At 39.8% G+C, this 24,794-nt stretch overlaps 2 protein-coding genes across 2 annotated transcripts; one reads left to right on the forward strand and one right to left on the reverse strand.

Moving 5' to 3' along the window:
* The first annotated feature begins 561 nt into the window (after positions 1–561).
* Positions 562–2,452, forward strand: LOC117945774 (dendritic cell-specific transmembrane protein). Its single transcript, XM_034873472.1, has 3 exons — positions 562–1,608; positions 1,697–2,029; positions 2,109–2,452. The coding sequence occupies exons 1-3, from the start codon at positions 562–564 to the stop codon at positions 2,166–2,168; spliced, it is 1,440 nt and encodes a 479-aa protein (XP_034729363.1). The 3' UTR covers positions 2,169–2,452.
* Positions 2,453–4,471: 2,019 nt separating this feature from the next.
* On the reverse strand, positions 4,472–24,571 carry dpys (dihydropyrimidinase). Its single transcript, XM_034874056.1, has 9 exons — positions 24,144–24,571; positions 21,283–21,441; positions 18,327–18,506; positions 14,005–14,194; positions 12,616–12,772; positions 11,467–11,608; positions 10,527–10,669; positions 5,480–5,687; positions 4,472–4,718 (listed from the first exon to the last, which is right to left on the reverse strand). The coding sequence occupies exons 1-9, from the start codon at positions 24,393–24,395 to the stop codon at positions 4,659–4,661; spliced, it is 1,491 nt and encodes a 496-aa protein (XP_034729947.1). The 5' UTR covers positions 24,396–24,571; the 3' UTR covers positions 4,472–4,658.
* Positions 24,572–24,794: the final 223 nt, after the last annotated feature.

The following is a 24,794-nucleotide window of genomic DNA, read 5'->3' on the forward strand; positions in this document are numbered from 1 at the left end:
ATTATTAAATTGATCCTTTTTGCTGTGAAGTCTTCTCTTTTGTCGTCACCTACTCCTTTTAAAGGTATTTTACAGCTTTTATCAGGTGTCTCAAGGTGTATTCACCAACTAATCCGGAAAGTATTCACACATCAGCGACATACAGTCCTGAAATCCTCAGTAAAACACAATGCACAATCGTGTTTCCCACGGTCATAATCCGGCCTTGTGTTATCTTCAGTTTGCTTCTGCTTTTGGTGAAAAAATAGGGACAAATGGGAAATGACGAATGATTGAGGTTTGAGTGGCCAGAAGAGTTCCTGTTTCAACCGTATTTAAGGAGACTTCAAACTACATGCCTGAGAATAGATGCCCAGCTCTACACTGCAGGTTTGTCGGCCTACTCTGTGATTTCATCACATTAATGCAACATTTTCATCTTCAAAATGGATCACGGTTGAATATAGTTGACATAGTTGAACATTAAATATATTTTTGTATATCTTTTGAAACTATCTGTTTATGGAACCTCTGTTTTTTAATGTGCTCCATTGTCCATCACTATGTTCTTTAATGTCCAGGATGCTACTCGCATGGAATGCAATAAAACAGAGCTTCAAGGATATCAGTTATCTGGCTGTGGATGTTTTCGTAACTGGTGAAAGGGATGGCCTTCGAAGAACTCTCACCCTCCTCCTCGCCTGTAGCTTCTCCAGCCTCCTGCTCAGCTCCCTGCTCCTCCTGTACCTCGTCTTCACCCTGAACTACGAGCTAGCGGTGGCGCGATGGGTCTCCGGCTGCTTCGGGACGCTACTCACACTTGCCCTCTTTCTATCAAAGAGAGTAAGGTGCTTTGGGACTCTTTTTGTCATCTCCATTTTCATGAAGAAAAGTCGGAACCTGCTCCTGACCGCCGGGACTAGTTTGGTGGTTCTTAGAAACATCCGTAACACCTTGGAGAACATAACAGGCCTGGTCAGGAGTATGCTTTGCAACCTGAAGGCTAAGAAAGCCGCAATGCTCGCTCCGTTCAGTAACTATGTCAAGATGTTGAAGTGGATAGGAAACATGCTCAAAGGGGTGACAGACTTAGGGGTGGTGAACCTTGACTCCCAACTCAAAGTTTCACCCAGACTGGAATCAGACGAACTCAGGGGGAAGCTCAGCGAAGCAGAGAAGCAGCTGAATGAAACTGTGAAGTATGTGCAGTCCGTGATGAACACGGTGTCCTCTGTGAGCGACAAGGCGTTTCCTGCCATCAGCTTCCTCGTGCTCACGATGTTTATAGTGCTGCACATTAGGAAATACTGCAGTGACATGAAGTATGAAAACAGGTTCGTGAGCAGCGGATTCGTTCGCTTTGACGAGAAGCAGAAGTCGCAAGGAAAGCCCCACGTCCTCCCCCTGACTCCAGAGGAAGAGAAGCTGTACACCGCTGTCCCCTCGGCCCGTCCCACCCCCAGAGAGGGGAGAGCTTTGCTGAAATTTGGTGTTCCAGTCGTCTCCCATTTTATAGCTTGGGTCATATTTATAACCGTGGATGCCTTGTTGTACTGCTTTGTCGATATTGTAACAACAAAGTTATCAGAGCTGGAACCATTCCATGTCCCGTTGTTAATAAGCATCAAAGTAAGTTTTTGAAAAAGATACGTTTCTGCATTAACAGTTTTTGTTCCAGTCAGACGGCCACTAAATACGTGTTCATTTATCTTCTTAGGGAATTGCAACTTTAATAGGTATACCACTTGTTGAGGAAAACCACCAAAATGATTTTTCCTACTCTGTGAGTCTTTTTGAGAAGAAGTGTCTTCCTAAACCCAAGCTGCTGCTCTACACCTCTGTGGTTCCTTTGGGTGCCATCCTGCTCACCCTGCTCATCATGGCTCTGATGGCCGCCAAAGTGGCCCAGCTCAGGCTCATGGTCTGTGAGCGGTTCTTCTCCACCGCTGCGGAGGAGAGAGCGGAATACCTGCACGCCAAAATCCTGAGGAAGAGGGGAAAAAAGAGGAAGGGGAAAAACAACTGCAGCTTCACGTCGCTTTATTTTAAGGTATGCATTGCTATTTATTGCTAGTTAGGTGCACACGTGCTTGTGTATAACGCATAATGGTGATTTGTCTACTCTTCAGCCACATTTCTGGTGTCCACTGCTCTTCAGACCCAAAGAGGATCCACAACATATCGTGTGAGGATGTAATTTTTGGTCCTGCTTCATGGTTTTATTTCCATTTATTCTATGAATAGCAAGTCGTATGAAAACAATAGTTCTACTGAGGACAACTTTGATCAAAGGATTATGCCTTAACATTTTTTTTACCTTTGGCCTTTTTACCTCATCCTCCAGTCCTTGCACATAGTTGGTGTCTGTCCAACTCTCTCACTGTCTCTCTGGAGACAAATAATAATGACAATAACTGCTGCAACATCATGCGGCACTGTATGTATATCCATTTAATGTTTTGATGTTGATTATAATATTCCGTTGAATGAGCTGCTTTGAAAAAATTTTTTACGATTGTGTTAAGTCGATCTAAATCAAGTCTCCAGGTGGTTGGTAAAGGTGTCCCACAAGGATCAATACTAGGCCTTCTGCTATTTATACATACATAATATTTATCTTCCAACTTACCCTTCACATGTCCATTTTCACGCTGCCGATAGAGTATTATAATACCAGTCTGACCTGATAATCTCCAGACCTTTTCTGAAACTCGTAGAAGACAAAAGTCTGCATTTTCTTTTAGCTTATTTTTTGAGAATTTTAGGCCTTCATTTGTGACAGGCCAGCTTTAACATGAAAGGGGTGAGAAAGGAGCAATGACATGCAGCAAAGGGCAGCAGGTTGACCCGCGGCTGCTGCGTCGAGGACTGAGCCTCTGCATATAGGCGCACGCTCTACCAGGTGAGCTACCCAAGCACCTAAAAGTGGTTAGACTAGGAGTTATGCTATATCTCTCCCTTGAGATTGATAACCGGTCATGCCTATGGTACACATCATTGTATTTTCCATTATAGTGTCAGGTGGTCTTCTCTCCAAGAAAGACAGGATTCTCACTAGTATCTCTTTATCTATAAGAGTTTTATTGGAAAACTGAGAGACACTATCAGACTCGCTGTGCTCGTTCTGCTTTTACTTCATGCTTCACAAACTCTGTCCGAACTTGGAAAAAAATGTATTTTGTTTAAGTGCACAATCAACTCAATTTTGCCTCTTGGACAATTTAGAAATCTGGTTTAAAACCTGCAAACTTCCACTTGTAACTCCTTTACATAGTTGTATTTTGTTTTGCATCCCTTTTGTGCTAGTGTATTTATAGAATGATTCTCCAAGTCTGAATGTTTTATTGTCTTTCTATATTTCCTATAATTGTTTTGTTGTTCTGTATTTATTTTTGTAATCTCACTTTGACATTGAAAATGCGGGTTGCCTCTCAATGATCTCTTGAGGAGAAGTAAAGGTCGAATGAATGTGCATGATTGGTGAAATGTAAGTCTGGTATATTACATTGTGCTATTCAGATGTGATTCAATGTGGCCTAATATAAAAAGATGATGACCTATTCCATTTAATGTAATACTTTTTCCAACTCTTCTAAAATGGTTTGACTTTAAAAATATACTTTCGTGTTTGAGTGGAATTATGTTGATTCAATATTGAATCCACATTTATACAATTATATTCTGTAACCACTGGAGAGAAGCACATGCCACCATCCTCGGACATACTCAAGTGAACAATCCTACACCGCTCCTTCCTCTGCCAGAGACAAAGGGAAGTGGTACAGCTCCAGGATGAGTAGGCCTTCTGTGACTCACATGCTGCCACTGACCCGTGTAGAAACCTGATAAACTCACATTATGTCTCAACCGGCCCTGTGGCATTATACCACGCCAGCATGCCAGCCCAATAGGAAACCGCCACATGATGCTTAGTGACAGACAAAGACCTTTTTTTACCATGGGAAGTTATGCATATGATAATGTGCAATCCTGCTGAATATGCAAATGCACAGTCAATTCGGGTCAACAAAGTCAATATTTATACGTTCACGCATCCCAATGCATTCTAATGACTATTTCATTTAAGGGAAGGATGCTTTATGGGTGAGAAACATCAGTCCTGTTACCAAAGGCAACAAAAAATGTTTAAAAAAAGAAGAAAAAAATAATAATCTAAAGTAGATTCACAACTAAAGCCAGTTTTTATTTTTATGTTATTTTCTTTTCTAACACAATTACCACAATGACAAGCACAAATATAAAAGGGTTTACTTAATTTCCAATCACACAGCTTTTTTTTTTTTTTTTACCATGAAATCGTGCATAAGGTCTTCTCATTTCTCCACAGTTGATTACATAATGTATGTTTGAGCAGATATTATATCCAGCAGCACAGTGGGTTTTACCAACCTGTGTTCAAAGGAAATCTCCCACAGTTGAACAAATATAACCAAGTTCTTATCTGGCAACATACCATGGATCTAAGTGTCCAGATCAGAGTGGACCTAAAAAAGTAAATGGCTGAGTATTGTATGCATGACTTGCAGAAATATCTCGGTGCAGGTTTATCAGTGAAACGGCATCACTGTAAGTTGTCTTTGGCTTTGGTAGCTTCATGGATTGTCCTGGAGACACACAGCTGGAGATTCAAAGTGCCTTTCAGGTTCTAGGCCAGTGGTTCACAGAGAAATGACTTTGCCTTCATAGGGCTTCCTGATCACAGCTGTAGGTTTCCCCACCTGCAGGCCAAATGCAAAGCAAAGAGAAAGGTTATGTCACCTTTGTGCACAGTAGCCTACCTCATCTGGACCTCGTTGCTGCAAATTCAGCATATATCTGAATATACCTTAAATGTGTAACACACATGAGCAATATTCCTGTGTCGTTTATGTTTCATTTATGATGCTCACTTTAAGAATTGATGGACTTAACATTTTTTATACATTTAACCCTAGCTATCTGTAGAGTTGGACTGTGTTGAAATTACTCCTGGATTCACTGTTACATTACAATTCTGGCGTAAAAGAGTTATTCCCCCTAAATTTGACGCTAGTACAGCTGCTAACAAGCGGTTAGCTTTTTACATTTTATTCTACTGTTTATTGCAGGGAATGAAAGAATTCATCTTTTGGAAATTAATCCCTTAATTAAAAAAAACAGGAAAAATCCGACCTTTAAGGACACCAATTTTTTTGGTCAATGAATAATTTGTAGTAAATAAAAAAAAGTGTTCTTCCTTAAAATACAGGGTGCATAAATATACACACCCCTATGTTAAATTCCCATAGAGGCAGACACATTTGCACTGAGAGATGATTTCTTGGTAGGAACCCCATGCCTTTCTCTATTTATGGTGAAGATTATGTGATGATATGGGGGGGGGGGGGGGGGGGGGGGGGGGGCTATTTTGATTCCAAAGGCCAAGGGAACTTTATCAGATGCATACCTGGATCCATGAAATAACTGGGGTGTTACTTTCTACAAATGTAACTAGACTGACCTGATCCCTTTGCTTGATTCTTTTGTAAACAAACTCAGAGAAGGGGTTTCTGGGGATGAATCGGCCGTGCCCCGGTGATGTCTTCAGCCCCCCGTCCTCGTAGACCACTTTGCCCCGGGAGATGGTGACGACAGGGACACCGTGGCACACCATGCCCTCGAAGATGTTGTAGTCCACGGCCTGGTGGTGGGTCTCGGCTGAAATCTTCCTATCAAGACACAAAGATACAACTACATTACATCGAAAATTGTGAAATCTTGAAGCTTTCTTTTCTGATTGAATCAGGCCAGTAAGCGCTTACACTCATTAAGTAATTGCAGATCACTAACTTTGCAGCAACAAGCAATATAATGTATACATTGTGTAAGAGCAGCATTTCCTTTGTGTATACATTGTATACATTAAATATTATACATTATATGTATAAAAAAAATCATCCCCTTTGGTTACTTTCGGCTTTAAAAAGGAAATTCTGCAGTTTAGCACTTCATTCATTCATTTATTCAATCATACATACATGCATACATACAGTGACCAACCATTGCTTTCATTACACATCAAATTTCCATTCAAAACAGAGAAATATATCAAATACTGAACTCAGCTATATACAGTAAGTTGTGTCACACAACTTTTCTGACGGGATTCTCTCCTCTCTATAAAGGCTGGAGTAAGATGTGGAAAAGGAATGAGTTCTGATAAGGAAACGGTCACCTAAAGACGTTTTGCACGGCAGGAAACAAGTTTATTGGCAGAAATGATTTCAATAATCAATCTCAAAGCATTCAATGTATCCATGGCAGGAATGGCTCTATTCAAGATTGATGTAAAACTCATTTATTTTAATTATGTAACACTCTTGCTGGTAGTGTACTATGGTACTGTTATGATCTCTTGCCAACCACATGAAGCCAGGTGACCAGTGTAAATGTTGCACAATACCATTTTCTGGTGCCATTAGTACTATATTTGTGTATTATTAAGCTACATGTACTTCTACTCTACAACATTTCACAGGGAAATATTGTACTTTTTACTCCACTACGTTTATCTGACAGCTTTATTTACTAGTTATCTTGCATGTTAACATTTTACATACTAGACATACAGTATGTTTAGCTTGTTAAACACATTGTTAAGAAAAAAAATAACACACAATAAATATATACCCAGTAAGGTAGTTAAAGGTTACGGCAGCTCGACAATCAACATGCAATAACTCCAAGATTTTTGGCTGTAAACACAACACAGACATAGAAGATTTTTTAAGTAGATATGGAAACGTGTCAGCAAATAGTTACCACACACCCAGCAGAAACATAAAGAGCAACGTTGGAAATTATTTGGAATTTTATTTCTGTCCGCCTGACATATCTAAGTCCAGTATACACTCTCCTTTGAGCTCTGTTGTTTAGTCTTAACTAGTCCACGTCCATGGTGTCCCACTTCCGGGATTGCTCCGGTGCCGCAAGAAATTCCGCCAGACGCATGTCTTTTGACCTACATTTATGTCCCTCACTTTCTTCTTTCTTTGTGTTGGAATTTACATATCTGGTGGATGTATGAGGACTATGCAGGGCAAATCATTAATCAATATTTCTGTAAATGTGCCAGTGTTAGCCAATTGGCTATTTTTCAACTGTAGTTGGCTACATGCATGCATACCTAGCATGCATGTCTTTATGGTGGGAAGAAACCAGGGCACGCAAACCCGGGGAGAACATGCAAACTCCAAACAGAAAGGCCCGGATCAACCTGGAATGGAACCTAGAACCTTCTTGCTACTTAGCCAAAGTGGTGCCTAAGTTTCTCCCTTTCTGCCATTGGGTGCTGGGCAGGTAGCATACAGCAGCAGGCAGCTATTTATATCAAAATAGCTGCGTGCTGCTGAAAATCTATGCACAAAGTGGTGAGAGTGAACCAAAACTGTACATTTACTGACTGTAAAACCTGAAACAACAAGCTGAAATACACAAAAATGGTCCATGGAGCTGCACACTTGGTTGATTTTTTATCTGTATGGTCATCAATACCGCACACAAGTACTCATGTGATCAATTGTTAGTATAAACTGATTGACTTAAGTACAGAACCCATGTACTTCACTCACTATATGCAGTCACAAATACTAGTCGTAGTTCATGCATCTCATTATGGCGGTTATGGTAGAAAATCATCAAATGTACTACATAGGACACAGTAATTGATATCTAACAAATAATATCTGAGTGAAAAGACTAAATCCGAGAGAAGACAGGGAAATAAGTCTGACTCAGCCAGTTCCAGGAAACATGTTAAATGCCTTTTTCTTTTCTTTTTTTTATTTGTGAGCTCTTTCCCCAATTCACACATGCTCATTTTCCATTGGTTTGTAAAAGGCAGACACCACGCCTATTGAGTCCTGACCATAATCAAGATGTGTCCTCATTATTCAAGTAGCCCAATTATGAGACACAAGGCAACTGACTGAACTTCCTGGGCGTTTCTGGTTATGCAACTGTTTATGGCCCCTGGTCCCGGATGTTATGAAGCAACACTTGGACTGAGGGCAATTAATTACCAAGTTTCACAGATGAATTCACGGCTGCGGCAATCGAACACGAGGCGCTGTCATGCTCGAAAGGCATTAAAACATCCGAAAACATGCATGTGTGGTAAAGACAAACACACAGGTTAGGTCAAGGAAGACTAAGGCCTGAGAGGATCACAACACTGTAATCTCCTCTATAGTAGGACTTGCAAAGGTCTGGCACAAGATTTTTGTTACCAGCCAATTACATTGGGGGTATAATGTGTTCTTCTCCGATTCACATCAGCAGTTAGTGGCTTCCCTGAGGGGCTCAGCCCAGATTCTGCAGCAAAAAAAGAGCAGTGCAATGCCATTCTGGGTTATATAAGACTTAGTGTGCTACAGTATACAAGCTTGAATGCAAACTGTGCATGTGCATGTGCTCCACAGAACAGCATACTGTCCCGGGACCCATATCTGGGACTTGGTTAAATATTAAGAAAATGGAGAAAAAAACAATTACATGAACAGTTATAACATGCATCCTTATGATATTCTGAGCCAGTTACTAGAAAATAGCATGCATGCATAATTTGTTCTGTACTATGAGAATCTGTTCAGCGCCCACGTGAAATATGCGTCATCTTTAAGATCGTCACCGCGACCATCAGCATCATCCCACTGATGCTGTGCGCATCTAGCTCAAGTGCATGTGTTAAAATCCTCCCTAAATAAAATAACCAAACATGACAAAAAAGCAGAATGAATCATTCCCACTGTCTTTTTTTACTGACCGATGAATGTGATTCTTATGTAAACTGGTGTGCTTTAATTTCTACCTGAAGAGAAGTGAGGACATATTTCTGGATGGAGCACAATCAGCCTACGTGGTGGCTTGTTGTGTGTGTGTGTGTGTGTGTGTGTGTGTGTGTGCTTTTTACCTTTCCAGAAACCTGGACTTATCCTTAACCCTAGTGTTGTCTATCCGTCAACCATGAAAAAAGTCACGTTTTTGTCACTTTTTCAATGTAGTGGGTCCTTTTGTTTTGATGTTTTTTCCAAAGTTGTTCTATATTTCTAATGATGACATTTTCAGCTTAATTCAAAGTTCCATTTTTTGTGATGAAAAACCGAAAATGGGTCGAATGTGACCAGAGGACAACATGAGGGTTAAGTACTTTGACCAAACCTGTTAACTCACACTCCGGCTCTGAGTTTATGTCTCCATTTGGGTTCTGCTCTTGATTCAAGCGTAACAAAGTCAGTCTTTTGTACAGGTGTGAATCAGTGATTTAACGATTCAACTCTATTACGATTGTCTTTGAATGGATTCGATATCACGATGCATCCCAATGCGCTACCACCTCACCATCATTACTCATTGCTACACAAGGTTTTCATTGACAAATTCAAGCAGTCAGATGTATGAACTCCCCTTTTTTATTGTATCTGCACTTAAAAAAGACACTTCCTGAATGTACTGGAGTCCAAACACAGCAGACAACAGATCAGTAGGCAATCATCGATTATGGTCCCTCACCGCATCGATGCACAATTGTCCCGGTCCGCATAACGTTGCATTGATTGAATTTCGACGCCCCTGGTCTTTTTCTGTCTTGACGTTCCGACGAAATCAAATGGGTTCAAAATCATGGTTGCAGCTGTCGCTGTGGTCCCGTTCCACGTCCTGCCATGCCCTGTTACATCCTGGTACGCCCTGCTACGTCCCGCAGCGCCCTGCTATGCCATGAACTACTACAAACTACTATTTTTAGTCACTGTTCCATTGTGTTTTATTAAAACTGTCATTGCCACCATTCATCAAACCCCCCAACGGCCCGTCAGACTCCGCCTACCAAGAGTCTGGGTCTGTCCCAGGTTTCTTCCTAAAAGGAGTTTTTCCTCACCACCGTCACACTGTTGCTTGCTCTGGAGGGAACTACTAGAACTGGTCCTTGTAAATTATAGAGTGTGGTCTAGACCTGCTCTATCTGTAAGTGTCTCCAAATAACTCTTGTCATTCATTGATACTATAAATAAAATGTATAGTATCAATTGTAAAATGTTTTAGTCTGTGACTAAAATCTCAGTGACATTATACCAGATTGACAGATGTGAAATGGTGTCTTTTCAAAGTCTTTTCAGAGTAGTCTAGTGTATGGTAGGCATAAGTGAGCATTCAGGATATCAATTGCAGTCATACACAGTTAAAAGTGTACACACCGTGTCTGAGAGCTTTCTTTCCATGCTCTGTTCTAGGGCGGCTGTGGCCACATAGAAGGTTGGTGGTTCAATACCTGTCCCATGTCAAAGTGTCCTTGGGCAAGACACTGAACCCCAAGTTGCCCTTTGAAGTGCAAGTGTGTGTGAGTGTTTATCGGATGAGACAGCAGCCTCGGCATGAGTTTGTGCATGTGTGTGAATGGTGAATAATTCCTGTACTATGTTGAGTAGTAGTTGGTGAGAGTAGAACATGGACTACATAAGAACAGTCCATGTTTCAAAAGGTTTCTCCCACACTGCTGGATGGGTCCTCACCTTGTCTTCTTAGGGTCCCATATTACCACATCAGCATCCGAGTTCTTGGCGATACGGCCTTTCTGGGGGTAGAAGTTGAAGATCTTTGCTGCGTTGCTGCTGGTGACGGCCACAAATCGATTCTCGTCCATTTTGCCGCTGTGCTGCAAACAGAAGCTGGTGGTATGAATAAGGGGCCACAATGGATGACAACAAATTACAGAATTAGCAGGCAAAAGGTCGGTGCTTAGACTGCAGCAGGAAGCAACTCACGTCTGCAAAAATATCTTTTAATGTTCGAGTTGTAAGCTCTGTGGAATGTGGTAAATCTTTCCAGTGGCCTCGGGGCCGCCGCGCTGAAACAGTGGGAAAATGCAACGCCGGCTTTCTGCAGTAATATGCAGCCTTTTGTATTGCAGAGAAACTACACTATATACTAATACACATATTTCAGTTGGAATAAAAGAAGAGAAGAGTAGAATAATAAGCACATTTAAACAAGTATTCATTCTTAGCCTAACATTATACTTGTTGATTATGGCCCACGAGGGATTATAAAATCCACAATACACCCCTGCCCACTGTTATGTCGATGCATAAAGCACCCGTAAGAACTCATAATTTTAAGTGCTGAATTGATGCATATTCTCCCAATCATTTGGCCTTCATGCACGATGAGTAATTAGCCGTGGACGATGCATCACAGGACAAAGTGTCAATCAGACGTAAGATACATGCAAATAGGGACTTTCAATTTTAAAAAGCTCATTTTATTTGCCCTAATTTATTCATCTTTTTATCCTACCTGCCACAAACTGTGTAATTACTTGGGTAATGACAGGAAACTGAGTAGTAGCTGTGATAGCACATCATGCATCTGACACTTCTGCCGCTTTCAGACTTAAGTGTCAATGTTGAACAACGTCAGATTCAGAGCATTCATATCCTTTATTAGACGTACCACTCCTTTCTCCCAGATGACAGACATCCTGTCCTCCACTCCGTTCACTCCATTCGGGATCTTGCTGAAGTCGTCTTTGCCCAGAGCCTTCTGGCACACAGAAAAGGTGCAGTTGTCTGTCCCCGTCACACTGAGATCATCACTAGCACATTTGATGGATAAATACATGCATGGATGAATTGTAGAATAGATGCTGAAAGGAATACTTAAAATGCAAAACTAAAACTTACAGCCTCATTTATTTAACCCTCCTGTGGTCCTCGGGTCCAATTTGACCCATTTTCAAAAATTTTGTATAAAAGAAATTTGGTTTTCTTTCAATTATACTGTCCAAAAAAACACAACATGGATGGTTCCATGTACAACCATTACTGTTTACAAGTAAAATAAATGATCAGTTCTCTATTTTTTTTGAATTTGGGTCTTTTATTCAATTTTATAGCGTTTGGAAGAAAGAAAAATGTGCCGAAAAATCGACCATAACATCGGAAAGTTGGGACAATTTTTTTTTAAAGCAAAACAAAATCTTAAATTTAAATTTGAAATTTGGAACCTGAAGTTAGTAATAAGTTGCATAGTTGATGGGAAGACAACACAAGGGTTAATCATCTAAGATAAGTCAAAAAGCAAACTATTAGGGCGGACCATCTTAGTCAATTAGTCCAGTGGTTACCAAACTTTTTCACATAAGACTAAGATTTCTTTGGTCAATTTGCAATTTTTTAAAGCTATTTCACGCTGAATTACTTATTTCCAAGCAACTTATTAGCAAATCTTTGGTAAACCCAACATAGAAAGTGGTGCTTTTGCATGATTATTTGTGTAGAAATTCAGTTTTACAGATGTAAATGGACTGCAATCATATTGCGCTCTTCTAGTCTACCAACTAATGGATTAGTCGGCAAAATCATGGGAGTGTTAGTTGATCAAGAAGTTCTTTAGTTGAGGACAGCAGGACAGAAATTAGCGTAATTTGCATAAATATAGGCGTGAATGCCATATTTGTGTGCATGAATTAGCCTTTTTTTCCCTGTCACCACTCTATATTCTTTCAAAAACCAATTGCTCTGAAATAAAAATGCTAAAAGATGACAAAGCATACTTATGTGTGATGACATTGTTGGCTGCTAAACTTTCAGATGCACCCACTTGGCCAGTAGGTCCATGAGGTACCCAGGGGTGCTGGGGTCAGGTCTGAGGGGAGGACCCATGACAAATCCAGCAGCGTGGGCCCAGTCTTTGTGCCAGCAGTGAGTACCGTCGGTGCCCAGTCCAGCTGCAATGGGTTCCCCAAACACCACCCGCCCTGCAGAGAGACAACAACTTGACATTTCCCGTTAGACTGTTTTAGAGGCGGAGCAAATTCCATCCCAGGTTTTTTAATTGCACCCCCCGCGGTCCCTTCACTTGCTTCCCTTCCGGTCCATTGCGTCTTAGTCTGGCATGGGAGAGATGCGTGGAAATTATGCGAGGATAGAGAAAACTCCTTCCCCTTTCAGTTGCACGGCTTTCGGGAAGGCTGCTCTTGTGTATCCTCGGTCATAGCTCCCAGGCAATCCCTCCTCAAACCTCGATCCTTGCTCCTCGGGGCAGGAATAAGAGCTTTGAGATAACCTTCACTGAGGAGGGCCAGAGCTACTTCTGGTTCAAGGGAGGACAACTGGTGGAATGTGACATTAGTACATTTACTCAAGTATTGTACTTAAGTACTAATTTGAGGTACTTTACTTGAGTCTTTTCTTTTCATGCCACTTTCTACTTCTACTCCGCTACATTTCAAAGAGAAATATTGCACTTTTTACTCCACTACATTCATCTGACAGCTTTAGTTTCTCAAAACACATGTGGTTTATAAAATATGATGGTCTATTATAAATTATAATAATTTAAACTAACCAACAATATAATGGCCTACAAGTCCAGCTGTTTGGATCTCAGTTTCTAATATGTGAGATTTGTTTCTGCATTAAGTACTTTTACCTATAACAGTTTATTTACATTTCTCTGATGATACTTACATACTTTTACTTAAGGAACCTTAACCCCCCCCCCCCCCCGTTGCTGTCCATCCACTGTCACTATCAAATACAAATATAATTAAATTAAACTTTATTTACAGTATATAGCGCCAAATCACAATCACGCGGTTATCTCACAGCGCTCAAAGAGCAGGTCATAGAATTTGGGACTTTTATTCCATTTTTAAGCATTTCGAAAAAAACAAAATAGTCACAACAAAAAGTGCCAAAAAATCAACAATAACGTTGGAAATTTGGGACAAAAAATATTGAAAAAAAAGTGATAAGCCACCAAAAATAATCTTTAAAACAATAAGAGAACTGAGATCCATCCCAGAGGATATGGATGAATACTTCAGGAGCTGAGCGAGAATCTCTTTTAGAGGTTTTTTTAGCCACATTTTGAAAATCTTCAATACCAAATTTGAACAGTGACATTGTCATTTAAGAAGCTGTGTCTAGCCTTAATCTCTCAACCTCGCCCTATTACAACAGCAGGTGGCAGCAAGCCCACACTCACCGTCTCGGCGTGCGTTAGACACCACCTTGGCGGCAGATTTGCTCATGACGTGGACCACGTACAGGGGGCAGTTGACAGCGTGGGCAATGGTGATGGCTCGCTGGGTGGCCTCGGCCTCCACCTCCTCGGGCCGACACAGCTCATGGCCCTCTGGCCCCGTGATGCCCAGAGACAGCATCTTCTTAGTCCCCTGTCGAGTCCCAGCGGGGACGGGGACAACAAAGCAGCGTAAAGGTTAGAGGAGATGGTTGGGTGACAGCCCAGTAGAGAGGCAATAACTAACACAACAAAATTATTACCATTTGTGCTATTTTCATAAGTGCAATTTTACTAATTCATGTGCAATTATTGTATAATACAGTTTGCTATATCTGGCTTATGTGCAGTGTCCTTCTACAATACTTTTATGCTACCAGTATTTATGCCCCAGGAGGCTGTGTAAGGCATAGTCTATTTTAGTCTTATTTAATGTACAGAACTTGGTTTTTATTTGACTGTAAGAACAGCACTTCTTGGTTTGACACTTGTTAATGATACGTGTACACTTATCTATCTCTGCTCTTGTCTTTGCTGTTGCAACCCGCAATATCCCCACTGTGGGACAAAAAAAGGTTTTCTTATCTTATCTTATTTTATCTCATCTTATCTTAAAATATGGTAAAACTTGGGTTTGGTTGAAATATGCTTCCTTCCTACTTCTTTATTATATGAGATCCCACAGACCTAAATACTGTACAGTATCTCATGTGTATAAATAACAGTGATTGCAAAAACAATCCCCCCCCCCCTTTGAATATTTTTTTGTCTCATGACACTTTTAAAAATCCAATATGTAGAAAAACAAGTAACACTTGTCTTGACACTGTCATAAACACATGACACAGTCATGACACATGCACCCTAACCATAACTATAACCATTACATAATCACAACTTGTCATGACAAAACCAAATGACACTTGACTAAAGCGTTATGTCATAAACGCTTATGACTCGTTTATTATGTTTTATGACACGTTCATGACAAGTGTAACCGAAAAATATTAAAGTGGTCCCTTCACTTTGTCACATACTTGGTGAAAGTGACAAAATACGAAATATAAAAAACAATTAAGGGAATATTTTATGTTTTATATGTTATAGGTGCTATGCATGAAAAAATATGTGTTCATTTTGTTTTACAATAGTGATTTAGGCGCCTGGTTAGCTCATATGGTAGAACCGGGGTCCATATTTAAAGGTTTACTCCTTGATGCAGCAGCCGCAGGTTTGACTCCGACCGTTGCTGCATGTCTTTCACCTTCTCTCTCTCCCCTTTCAAGTCTAAGCTGTCCTGTCAAAATAAAAGGCCTAAAAATACCCCAAAAAATAATTACTAATGTTTTCAGGCAATTAGACCCTAGACTCAAATCAAATCCAGCTCTCTGCTAGACCAGTATGGAACAAACCATTGTGCTACATAACAGTTACTGTCAGCACCAATTACAAATAACATTACATGTCATTTAGCTGATGCTTTTCTCTAAAGACACTTACAATTGTATGTATACAGAACATATGTCAAAGGTCACACAACTAGGGGTTAAGTGTTATCCAGGGACACATTGATGTGTCGTGGTGGGCATCAAACCCGGGTCTCCCACACCAAAGGCATGTGTTGAAGCCTCTGTGCCATCACCTCCCAAAGAAAACAATCTCCGCCCTCCTACAACTGCAATAAATGCAGCTGATTGGACGAACGCATCACGTGGGGATGGCCAATCACGAATTTCAAAACCGATCATAAAACAGGTTGGTTGGAATATAATCTTGTATTTTACAGAACATAGTTCACCAGAATGTGTTTCTAAAAGATATTTAAGCGTGAAATGGACCATGCAGTTGTTGAATCTGCTTTTATTTCGGTTAGACAAAGGTCAGTTTAAAAGATTTCTTCAACTTTTGAGAGGTGGCCACTCCTTACTCAACGTCTGGAATGGGAAGTGGTGAAGTGAGGCTGTCAATGGACAAAAACCTTAAGATTAAATAATAAAAGGTACTAAAAATAGTAAAGTACTTAGTAATAAGTACACCACATAAATCTGAAATATGTCATCAGTTCAAAATCATGTCTTAAAGCAATTGTCAGGAAACTTGGAAAGGCTTTTTGGAGTTGTCAAAGGAAGCCCAAAGGAACTCAAAGGGAACATTTGGGTTAACAACACAAATTCATGCATACTACACCTTTAAGACATTTCCCAGGGACAGCATTCATCATGCGTTTCTCACCACAACAGACCCAACTTTCAGTTTTTTTGGGCATTTGCTGCATTCTAGTGGTGAATTGTTGTCATGACATAATGTCATGAGTAATATATTTCTGAGAAATAATTGGCCATTTTGATTTGACAACACAGAGAAAAGACTGGAGCAATAAAATCTAATTATTGGAAACCATTCTTGGGACAAACCTGAATTCTTCAGGTTAAACATTCATTGCTGTGGACATTGGACAGAGCAAAGGCTGCTTTTGGGTTATCATCACATTCATCACATCACATTTTTGTTTCATATTTGCTCCCATTGACGGTGTCAGTCTCAGGGCTGCAGTCGGGTCCAAGTCAAGACCGAGTCCAAATGAGAGATACTGAGACAGAAAAAAATCAATCCTATCCATATGTTTGCTGTTATTAAGACTGCACACAGATGAGGAAAATCTAGCATGTCCGTTTACCTTTTAAGTAATTTACCCACACCTGTAGAGGTGGGAAGTACATTTATTTAAGTAAAGATTTGAGGTACTGGTTCTTTATGTGAGTATTTTAGTTTTAGGATATATTCTACTTTTCCACCACTATTTTACTTTTCACGTTATTGTATATATAGGTGTTGTCGTAAGGTGTTGTTCAGTCTGTAAAACTGCCACATATGTGGCAGGGCTGAAGTCAAGTCCACCTTTATCTAGTCCAGGACAAGTCCAAGACCAGGACTAGTCGAGACCAAGTCGAGTCCAAGTCAAGACAGAGTCCAAATGAGAGACAGTCAATACAAAGAAAAAAAAACAATCCTCTTAAAGAACCCTTTACTTACTTGTTCATAATTTATGTGATGTGGGAAGCATAGCTAATATTTTAGGATGATCATTTTGCTTTTTTTAATAATAATATTAAAAAGCGAGTGCAGAGTAACACACCGTGGGATCAAATTCGACCATGTTATTTACTTTAAGTGTAACAATTTCACAACTTCAGATTTTACATGTTATTCTGGTATGACAATAAGATTATGGACTGCAGATTAAAATTGCAAATTTCAATAGGTGTCACTGAAAAGTTGGAAATATTCCCATTCTGAAGAATCCATAAAACACAGTGCCCTCTGTTCTAGATGGATTTTAAATTAAAGTAATACCTGTTTTTCTGAACGAGTGCGCTTCATTAATGGTTTCAAAAACAACAAAAGCATAAAGCGCCCGACTCTGGAGAGAGAAAGTAAAATATACGGTGCTTCCGATGGCCGAACCCGAGAGAAGTCCAAATCCCAAACAAATCCAAGACCGGTCCGAGACAACAGAAAAACGTCTTGAGTCCAGTCCTATGCAGGGAACACACTGAGGCGATATCTCCCTTCATTCATACTATTTTCACAAATTCTAAAATTGAATTTCTGCATTTCTATTACAGATTTTGGTATTACTGCCACAGTGTGTATTCTTCAATGACACTTAGCAGGATGTTGCATGAGAAATGGTGAGCTGTGCCAGGTGCAAGACAGGGCCCTCAGTGTTAAACATTAACTGTTTTCACTAGTTTCTGAACTGGTGTGTTTACACACATTTAGTATTTAACTAACTGAATGCATGGTGGGTCAGAGTTCAAGGTCAAGGTTGTGAGAGCATATTTCGCAAGTTTTTGCATCTCAACCAAAGCTTTAGGTATTGCATAACTTTTAGACTCTCATGCAAAAAACTTTTGAAATGCAAAAAGACAAACTTGTTTTTGTGATTGCAGTTAGAGAAATACGCCCTCCAACTGTTGTTTTTTCTTGAGTCAAAAAGAGAGAAAAACTCTATATTTTCTGCTAGTTAAATTCTCAACCACATTGCTTTAGCTTAGAATGAAGAAATGATGGAAACTAAAACTAGTATGGCTTTAAGTGGAAAGTATTGAGTTGTTAGCATTTGTAATACCCCTTACTAAAACATTATAAAAGACAGACTTCAGCAGGAAGTCAGTAGCTTAAGAAAAAAAACAAAAAACATCATAACCACTCTTCAATACGAGCAACTCACACTGTCAGTTTCCATTAATTCACTGTAAGAGATTGGTATTATGTGTACTAACCTCTGCAATCAGGTCTCCATTCTCAGCATGCACCTGAGCTATAGCTCCGAGCTCCTTACACTGGGAGAAGGCAGCGTAGAGCTCCGAGTCCTGCAGCATGAACACATCTTTATAGGCCATGAACATCTTGAAGGAATTGACTCCCTTCTCTTTGGTCAGCGTCTGCATCTCTTCTTGGACCTGAAGAGGGAAAAGGTTCGGGATAGGGTGACCAGACGTACCCAGTTTCCGGAGACAGGTCACCAAAACCGGGGACTGTCCCTGGAAATGTCCCCGTTTTTCACTGTGACTGAATGACCCGAAATTGGAATGAAAGAAAGAAAACACTGACTGAACGTCACCGATAGTTGATCAAGACAGCTTAGAGCCAGTACTGCTCAGAGCTCAGAGATGTTTTAGAAAGCCGTATTTTACGATGCTAAAAGTACTGATTATATACATTTACATGGAGTCTGGCGGGTTTAGCGAACGCACTTTTATGTTTTAAAAAAGGATCTTAATCTTTAACAGAAAGGTAGACCTCCTTAGGATCAAACCTTTAGGGGTGGCTCAGCCCCAAATGAGAACAGCTCTAGGTCTAGTGTCTGTGTTTTAATTTTTACGAAAATAAAAACCCGACGTGTTTGGAGGTATACACGCTTCTGAGATGAAAATGTCCCTGGATTTTGTCTAAGAAATCTGGTCACCTCAGTTTGGGTGGCTCTGAGTAACATCGATTCTGATTAACAGTAGCCATCTGAGCTCTGTGGCTCATGGGGGACAGCGCTCGTTCACCAGTCAGAAATAGGGCTGCACGACATGAGGAAAATAACTAATTGCGATTATTTTGACTGATAGTGAGATTGCGCTATGATTCCCGATATTGGAGGGAATTGTCATTGAAAAAAAAAAGTGTGATTTTTTCCCCCCCGACGATCTGTCCCAAGCAAAGCTTTTTTTCTTTAGTCTGAATGATACAAGTTGTAGGCCGAGATGTCTCTGCAGCACCACTATACATTATTTTAGAATGGTTTGACACATGTTTTGCATTTAACAAATATTGCAATTTGAAAATTGCCCTAGTTCATATTGCGATTTTGATTAATTATGCAGCCCTAAACAGAAGGTCAGTGTCCCCTGCAGTCTACAGGTCAAAGGACAAGATACTGAACCCCAAATGGCCCCCAATGGTTGTGAGTATGCGTATGAATGGGTATTACTTCATATCATGGACTTATTGGTTTTGCAATCAAAGACAAAAGTTAGTTTTTTTGCATCAGAAAAGGTTTTGTTTGAGAGTCTTAAAACTTTGCGAGTCAAAAAATTGTCTATAGAACAGTTTCTATTGGTGAACTATGTTGGTTTGCAATCAGAAGTTCTTGTGATGCAAAAAAGAAATACCTTTTTTTGGTTTGCAGTGAGACAAATATCCTCTCAAAAACTTCAATTTTTTTTGCTTCTGCTACAAAAAGAAACACAAATAACTCCATGCGAATGAGCAGGTGGTACCTTGCATGGTAGCCTCGGCCACCTTTAACCCTTGTGTTATCCTCTGGTCAAAATTAACCCGTTTTCATTTTTTTTATCACAAAAAAATGGGCCTTCAAAATAAGTGCTCTAAATGTTAACATAACTGGAAAAAAACGTTTAAAAAAGCATCATCAACAATGAAAAAGTGACAAAAATGTCAGAAAAATGTTAATATCGCTTTTTCGGACACTTTTTGTCACTTTTTCAATCTTGCGGGTGCTTTTTTTATGTTTTTTCAAAGTTATTTGATATTTCTAATGCTGACAAGCCCATTTTTTTTGTGATGAAAAAGATGAAAGTGGATCAAATTTGACCCAAGGACAACATGAGGGTCAAAGGGGCCCTGCCACACGTATTTCATTACTTTGTGGTAATGTCTGAAGTTCTACCATGGACTCTTTAACATATTTGTAGAAAGAACTGCCTTGGTTACCTTGGTTACCTTGTTTAAAGTATAGAAAGCCTGCAAGCAGACTCAGGTCAATTTATGCCGGTTCTCATTAATATTCAATGGGCTAAGTTGCTTGACTCTGATTGGCTAACAGCTACCCAATGACAGCCTGGGTATCAACATCCTTAACCCAGCGCAACTGGACGAGCTCATGAATATTAATGAGCTCAGGCAACATGACGTCAGACTGACCAGCTGTTTTGAGGTTTTCTGTTATTATTGTGAATTTCTTCTGTTTCCTGTTTTCTGTTATACTCCATGTGTCCTCCCTTGTTGTCTAGTTATACTTCCTGTCTTGTGTATGTCCCGGGAATGTCTGTGTCTTCTGTGTCCTGTTTTATTTTGGTAGTCTCGTTTTCTGTCTATCTTGTCTTGTTTTACTTCTTGTTTTTTTGGTTTTCTGTGATTACCTGATGTTTTTTAACTGTTTTCCAGCCCTTGTGTCACCATCTTTGTTTCGTTGTTTTCTTTTGGATAACGTCTCCTGCTTTTTTTTTAGACACTTTTTTTGTTGCTAGGACTTTTTGTTAAATAAAGATTCAAGCGTGTCACTTTGCCAGCCATCTCCTCTCTGCATTTGGCCTCAACATTTTCTACAGGCATAACAGTAACTGACTTGATTTCTCTGCTTATTTCTTTTCATTGGCTAGAGCTGACAGAGGAGCTAGCAGTTCATCTTCACATTCACCACATAACTCATATGGACCTAACATATTTCAAAAAGTAAAAACAGTTTTGTGCGGCAGGGCACCTTTAAGTGGTCGCCAAGACTAGAAAAGCACTACGAATACAAATGCAGAACCAATCATTTATATAATTTGAATGGATTGTGTTGCCTTTAACACAATACACACACAAATCCTATGGACGTTTGTATTGTCAGAGACACTTTTGTGTCATTTCTGACCCAATTTTTGGCAAACGTACTTGTAAGCTTACACTTAAACACACAAAAATAAAAATGGTGTTGGCATGTTTGTTAATCTGCTCATTCACCTTGTCACTCCACCAGGTGACGGCAACGTGCAGCGAGTAGTCGCAGCAAACTTTGGGGTCGGCTCTCTTTCGCCAACAGTTGTAAGCTTCCAGGAGAGACTGGCCCCTTTGGGGGATAACAAAGTCCAGGATCATTGTGGTCCCTCCTGCTAGCGCTGCCTGGTGAAACACATATTAACACACCACAGATGCAAGTTAAAGATTTACAAAAGGTAGACCTGCAACACATGCACTATGAGTCCTTATAATGTTGAATGTATGACAGTTGTTGACTCCGATCAAATTCGGCCATATTTACGAGTCTAAAAGTGTCAAAACTTCAGATTTGACATGTTAATCTGGTATAATAAATATACCATATATATGAAATTGTAATATCATTTTGAAGGAGGAAGTTACTGAAAGTGCTGGACTCTGGCAAGACTAAGCTAAATATTTGGCAATTCCAATTGCCAAATCCCAAAGTCCAAGTTGGGTCCGAGACAACAGAAAAACATCTTGAGTCCAGACTCGGAACATGCAGGGAACACAGGTCTGCCGGCAACACACACACTATAATAAGCGTATAATGCTGGCTTTTTGACAGGTGTTGATTACGAACGCTCGCTGTTATTGAGACTGTAGTTTAACCTCTTCACACACACTTGAAAATACATGCTTTTTTTGCCTAAATGATTTACCAAAAATATTTTTTAGCCCTCTGGGATGTGGTTGAGGTCATTGGAAAGTTAACACTCTCAATTGTCCAAGTGTCTATGTGATTCTAGGCCTTACTGACACAGAGCTAAAGAGGTTAGAATAGATAATTTCTATTTCAAGTAAAGCATCTGTAGAATGATTAAAAAACACTACTGTAAGCGTATTAAAGGGCTGCACACAGAACTAGTAACCTAGCCAATTGTTTCAACTTAAAACAGAAAAAATCCAGAAGAAAGACACTCAGAAAATGGATATTTTATAAAGTTATTTCTACAGATATGTAGATATGTGCGTTTTTCCAATTTCCTTTAAGAAGAAAAGCCCAAAAAGTGCAAAATACAAAACTTCTCAATTAAAAAAAAACACATCTGCATCACTCACACACATACTTGAAATAATGATATACATTCATTTATAGAAATAAATAATTATAAATGGATGAAATGGGGAAGGGATTGTCATAGTACTAATCCAGTGACACAAACTGCTAATTGTTATTGGATTTTAATAATACTAATTTATGGCAGCCTGTCAAGGTGAAAATATGCAGATATGAGGATATCTGGAGTAAAGTCACATGGTTGTGTATTGGTTATTTGTTCAAAAACGTATTGTCACACTTTCCAGATTATGTGTGTGCACCCTGTGTTTTGCCATACAGTTCAAAATAAACTTCCGGTCACAACCTTCAAAATAAAACACCAAAATGTTTTTGCACAGTTTCCTTTGAATTACTTTGTACCTACTAAATTATGAGTAGATTTGATGCTGAAGTCTGATGCTAACTTGTAGCCAGCAGTGAACCAACTTCGTTTAATACGTCCATTTTTACTCTATTGACATTACAGAAGTCTCTTGTTAGCATCTTATATGCTACTTGTCGCAAAGTGATGCATGCACAACTCAAATCTGCACTCGACTCACATCGGGGAATGACAAGCCTCTTGAATATGGAGCTAAAACAGTGAGAGTAACCTGTGGTATTGAAAATAAAATGTGTCATCGAAACAACAAATGTTGGCACTGAAATATGATACATAAAACACAAACATCCACACGTAATAATCTAACAACCCTATTATATTACTTCACTTTGACATTTGTTTGCATTATGAGTTGCGGTTTTAACACATCTGTGAGGTTTCCTGTGGGGGTGCGGTCTCTTGCCAGTAGCCTATGTAAATAAGCCTAAACCACACCCTCTTTGTCCTGCCCCTCAGGCCCCTCCCACTACGCCAAAACAGTGACAGAAAGTTTAAACTGAAAACCAGTGAAATTGTAAAAATCTTGACAGCGTAAAAAAAGACAGACATCAAGAAAAAATGTAGATTGACATTGAAAAAACGTTCTCTAGGTTACAACGTTATGATAATGTTAGAATAACGTTAGGGGAACATTCTATAAAGGTTGCAAATTTAGGGGAACGTTAGGGGAACGTTCTCTAAAGGTTACAACGTTATGATAATGTTAGGATAACGTTAGGGGAACAGTCTATAAAGGTTGCAACGTTAGGGGAACGTTAGGGGAACATTCTCTAAAGGTTACAACGTTATGATAATGTTAGGATAACGTTAGGGGAACATTCTACAAAAGTTGCAACATTACGGGAACGTTAGGGGAACATTCTCTTAAGGTTGCAACATTAGGGACCGTTAGGGGAACGTTCTCTAAAGGTTGCAACGTTAGGATACCGTTAGGGGAACGTTCTCTAAAGGTTACAACGTTATGATAACGTAAGGATAACATTAGGGGAACTAACGTTTCCAGAACGTTAAGGAAATTTTCTGATCAACCAAAACACAACCAAACCTAACCTTCATGGAACGTTCACGTAACCTAAAACAAATGTTCCCAGAACGTTCTGGGAACCAAAAATTGTTAGCTGGGATATAAGTAAACTGCTTGAGGGGTTTTTTCTATATTAATATGGATAATAGCAAACATGCAAATAAATTTACTGTGCACGGAATAGGTTTATGTTTGCTCAAATTACATTATTTTGTGTTAATTCTTTTTCAAAACGTAATTGTATGTGCTTGCAAAATATAGTTCTCTAAGAACTAGAGAACTAGATTTTGATTCCATACAAATGAGGCACATATATAACGCCATAGCCTACTTTATTATGTCTAACTCTGATGTAATGGAACTGAATGAATCACCTTGGTTCCGATATGGAAGTCGTCCACAGCCTTGGTGCCCATGAACGCCAGCTCCATGTGTGTGTGCGTGTCGATGCCGCCCGGGATCACCAGTTTCCCGGTAGCATCGATGACTCGCACCCCCCCTGGGATCTGCAGGTTCAGTCCAACTTCAACTATTCTCCCATTCTCAACGTAGACGTCGCTGAGCACGGAGCAGTCTTCATTCACAACTTGACCTCCTTTTATCAAGATCCCGCCGGGCTCTGCCATCCCTGCTGTCTGTTCAAAATTAATAACCCTATGTCAAGTTTTAAAAATTATAGCCTACAAATCATAAGCAAGAGTTAAATTGGAGTGACAGCAGAGCAGCACAAATGATCTGTGTGTACAGTGTTCAGAATCTTGACAAACGCAGGTCGGCTCTAAAGTTCATGTGAGATATGATCGCGATTTTCTTTTTTTAACTCTTTCATATCCGAAAAATAAGTTGTTCTCTGCACATTCCTGTCTCATGTAATAAACCGACAGATCCGCCCTCTTCATACAATGTATTCACAGCCAATCACAGCACATTGCATTCCAGAAAAAGGTGTGTGTGTGTGTGTGTTTCATCATAGCAAAATGTCTGTAGAGCAGAGATCTTCCACAGGGGGTCTGGGGGTCCTCAGA

This window comes from Etheostoma cragini, chromosome 6 (assembly GCF_013103735.1).
Source record: "Etheostoma cragini isolate CJK2018 chromosome 6, CSU_Ecrag_1.0, whole genome shotgun sequence".
Lineage (NCBI taxonomy): Eukaryota > Metazoa > Chordata > Actinopteri > Perciformes > Percidae > Etheostoma > Etheostoma cragini.

Excerpts from the sequence above, each read along its gene's own strand:
- LOC117945774 (XM_034873472.1), top strand. The coding sequence starts at position 562 with ATGCTACTCGCATGGAATGCAATAAAACAGAGCTTCAAGGATATCAGT. Across the intron at positions 1,609-1,696 it reads CGTTGTTAATAAGCATCAAA|GGAATTGCAACTTTAATAGG; the intron begins GTAAGTTTTTGA and ends TTATCTTCTTAG. Across the intron at positions 2,030-2,108 it reads TCACGTCGCTTTATTTTAAG|CCACATTTCTGGTGTCCACT; the intron begins GTATGCATTGCT and ends TCTACTCTTCAG.
- dpys (XM_034874056.1), bottom strand. The coding sequence starts at position 24,395 with ATGGCAGAGCCCGGCGGGATCTTGATAAAAGGAGGTCAAGTTGTGAAT. Across the intron at positions 18,507-21,282 it reads TCACCTGGTGGAGTGACAAG|GTCCAAGAAGAGATGCAGAC; the intron begins GTGAATGAGCAG and ends TTCCCTCTTCAG. Across the intron at positions 5,688-10,526 it reads TGGGACCCTAAGAAGACAAG|GAAGATTTCAGCCGAGACCC; the intron begins GTGAGGACCCAT and ends GTGTCTTGATAG.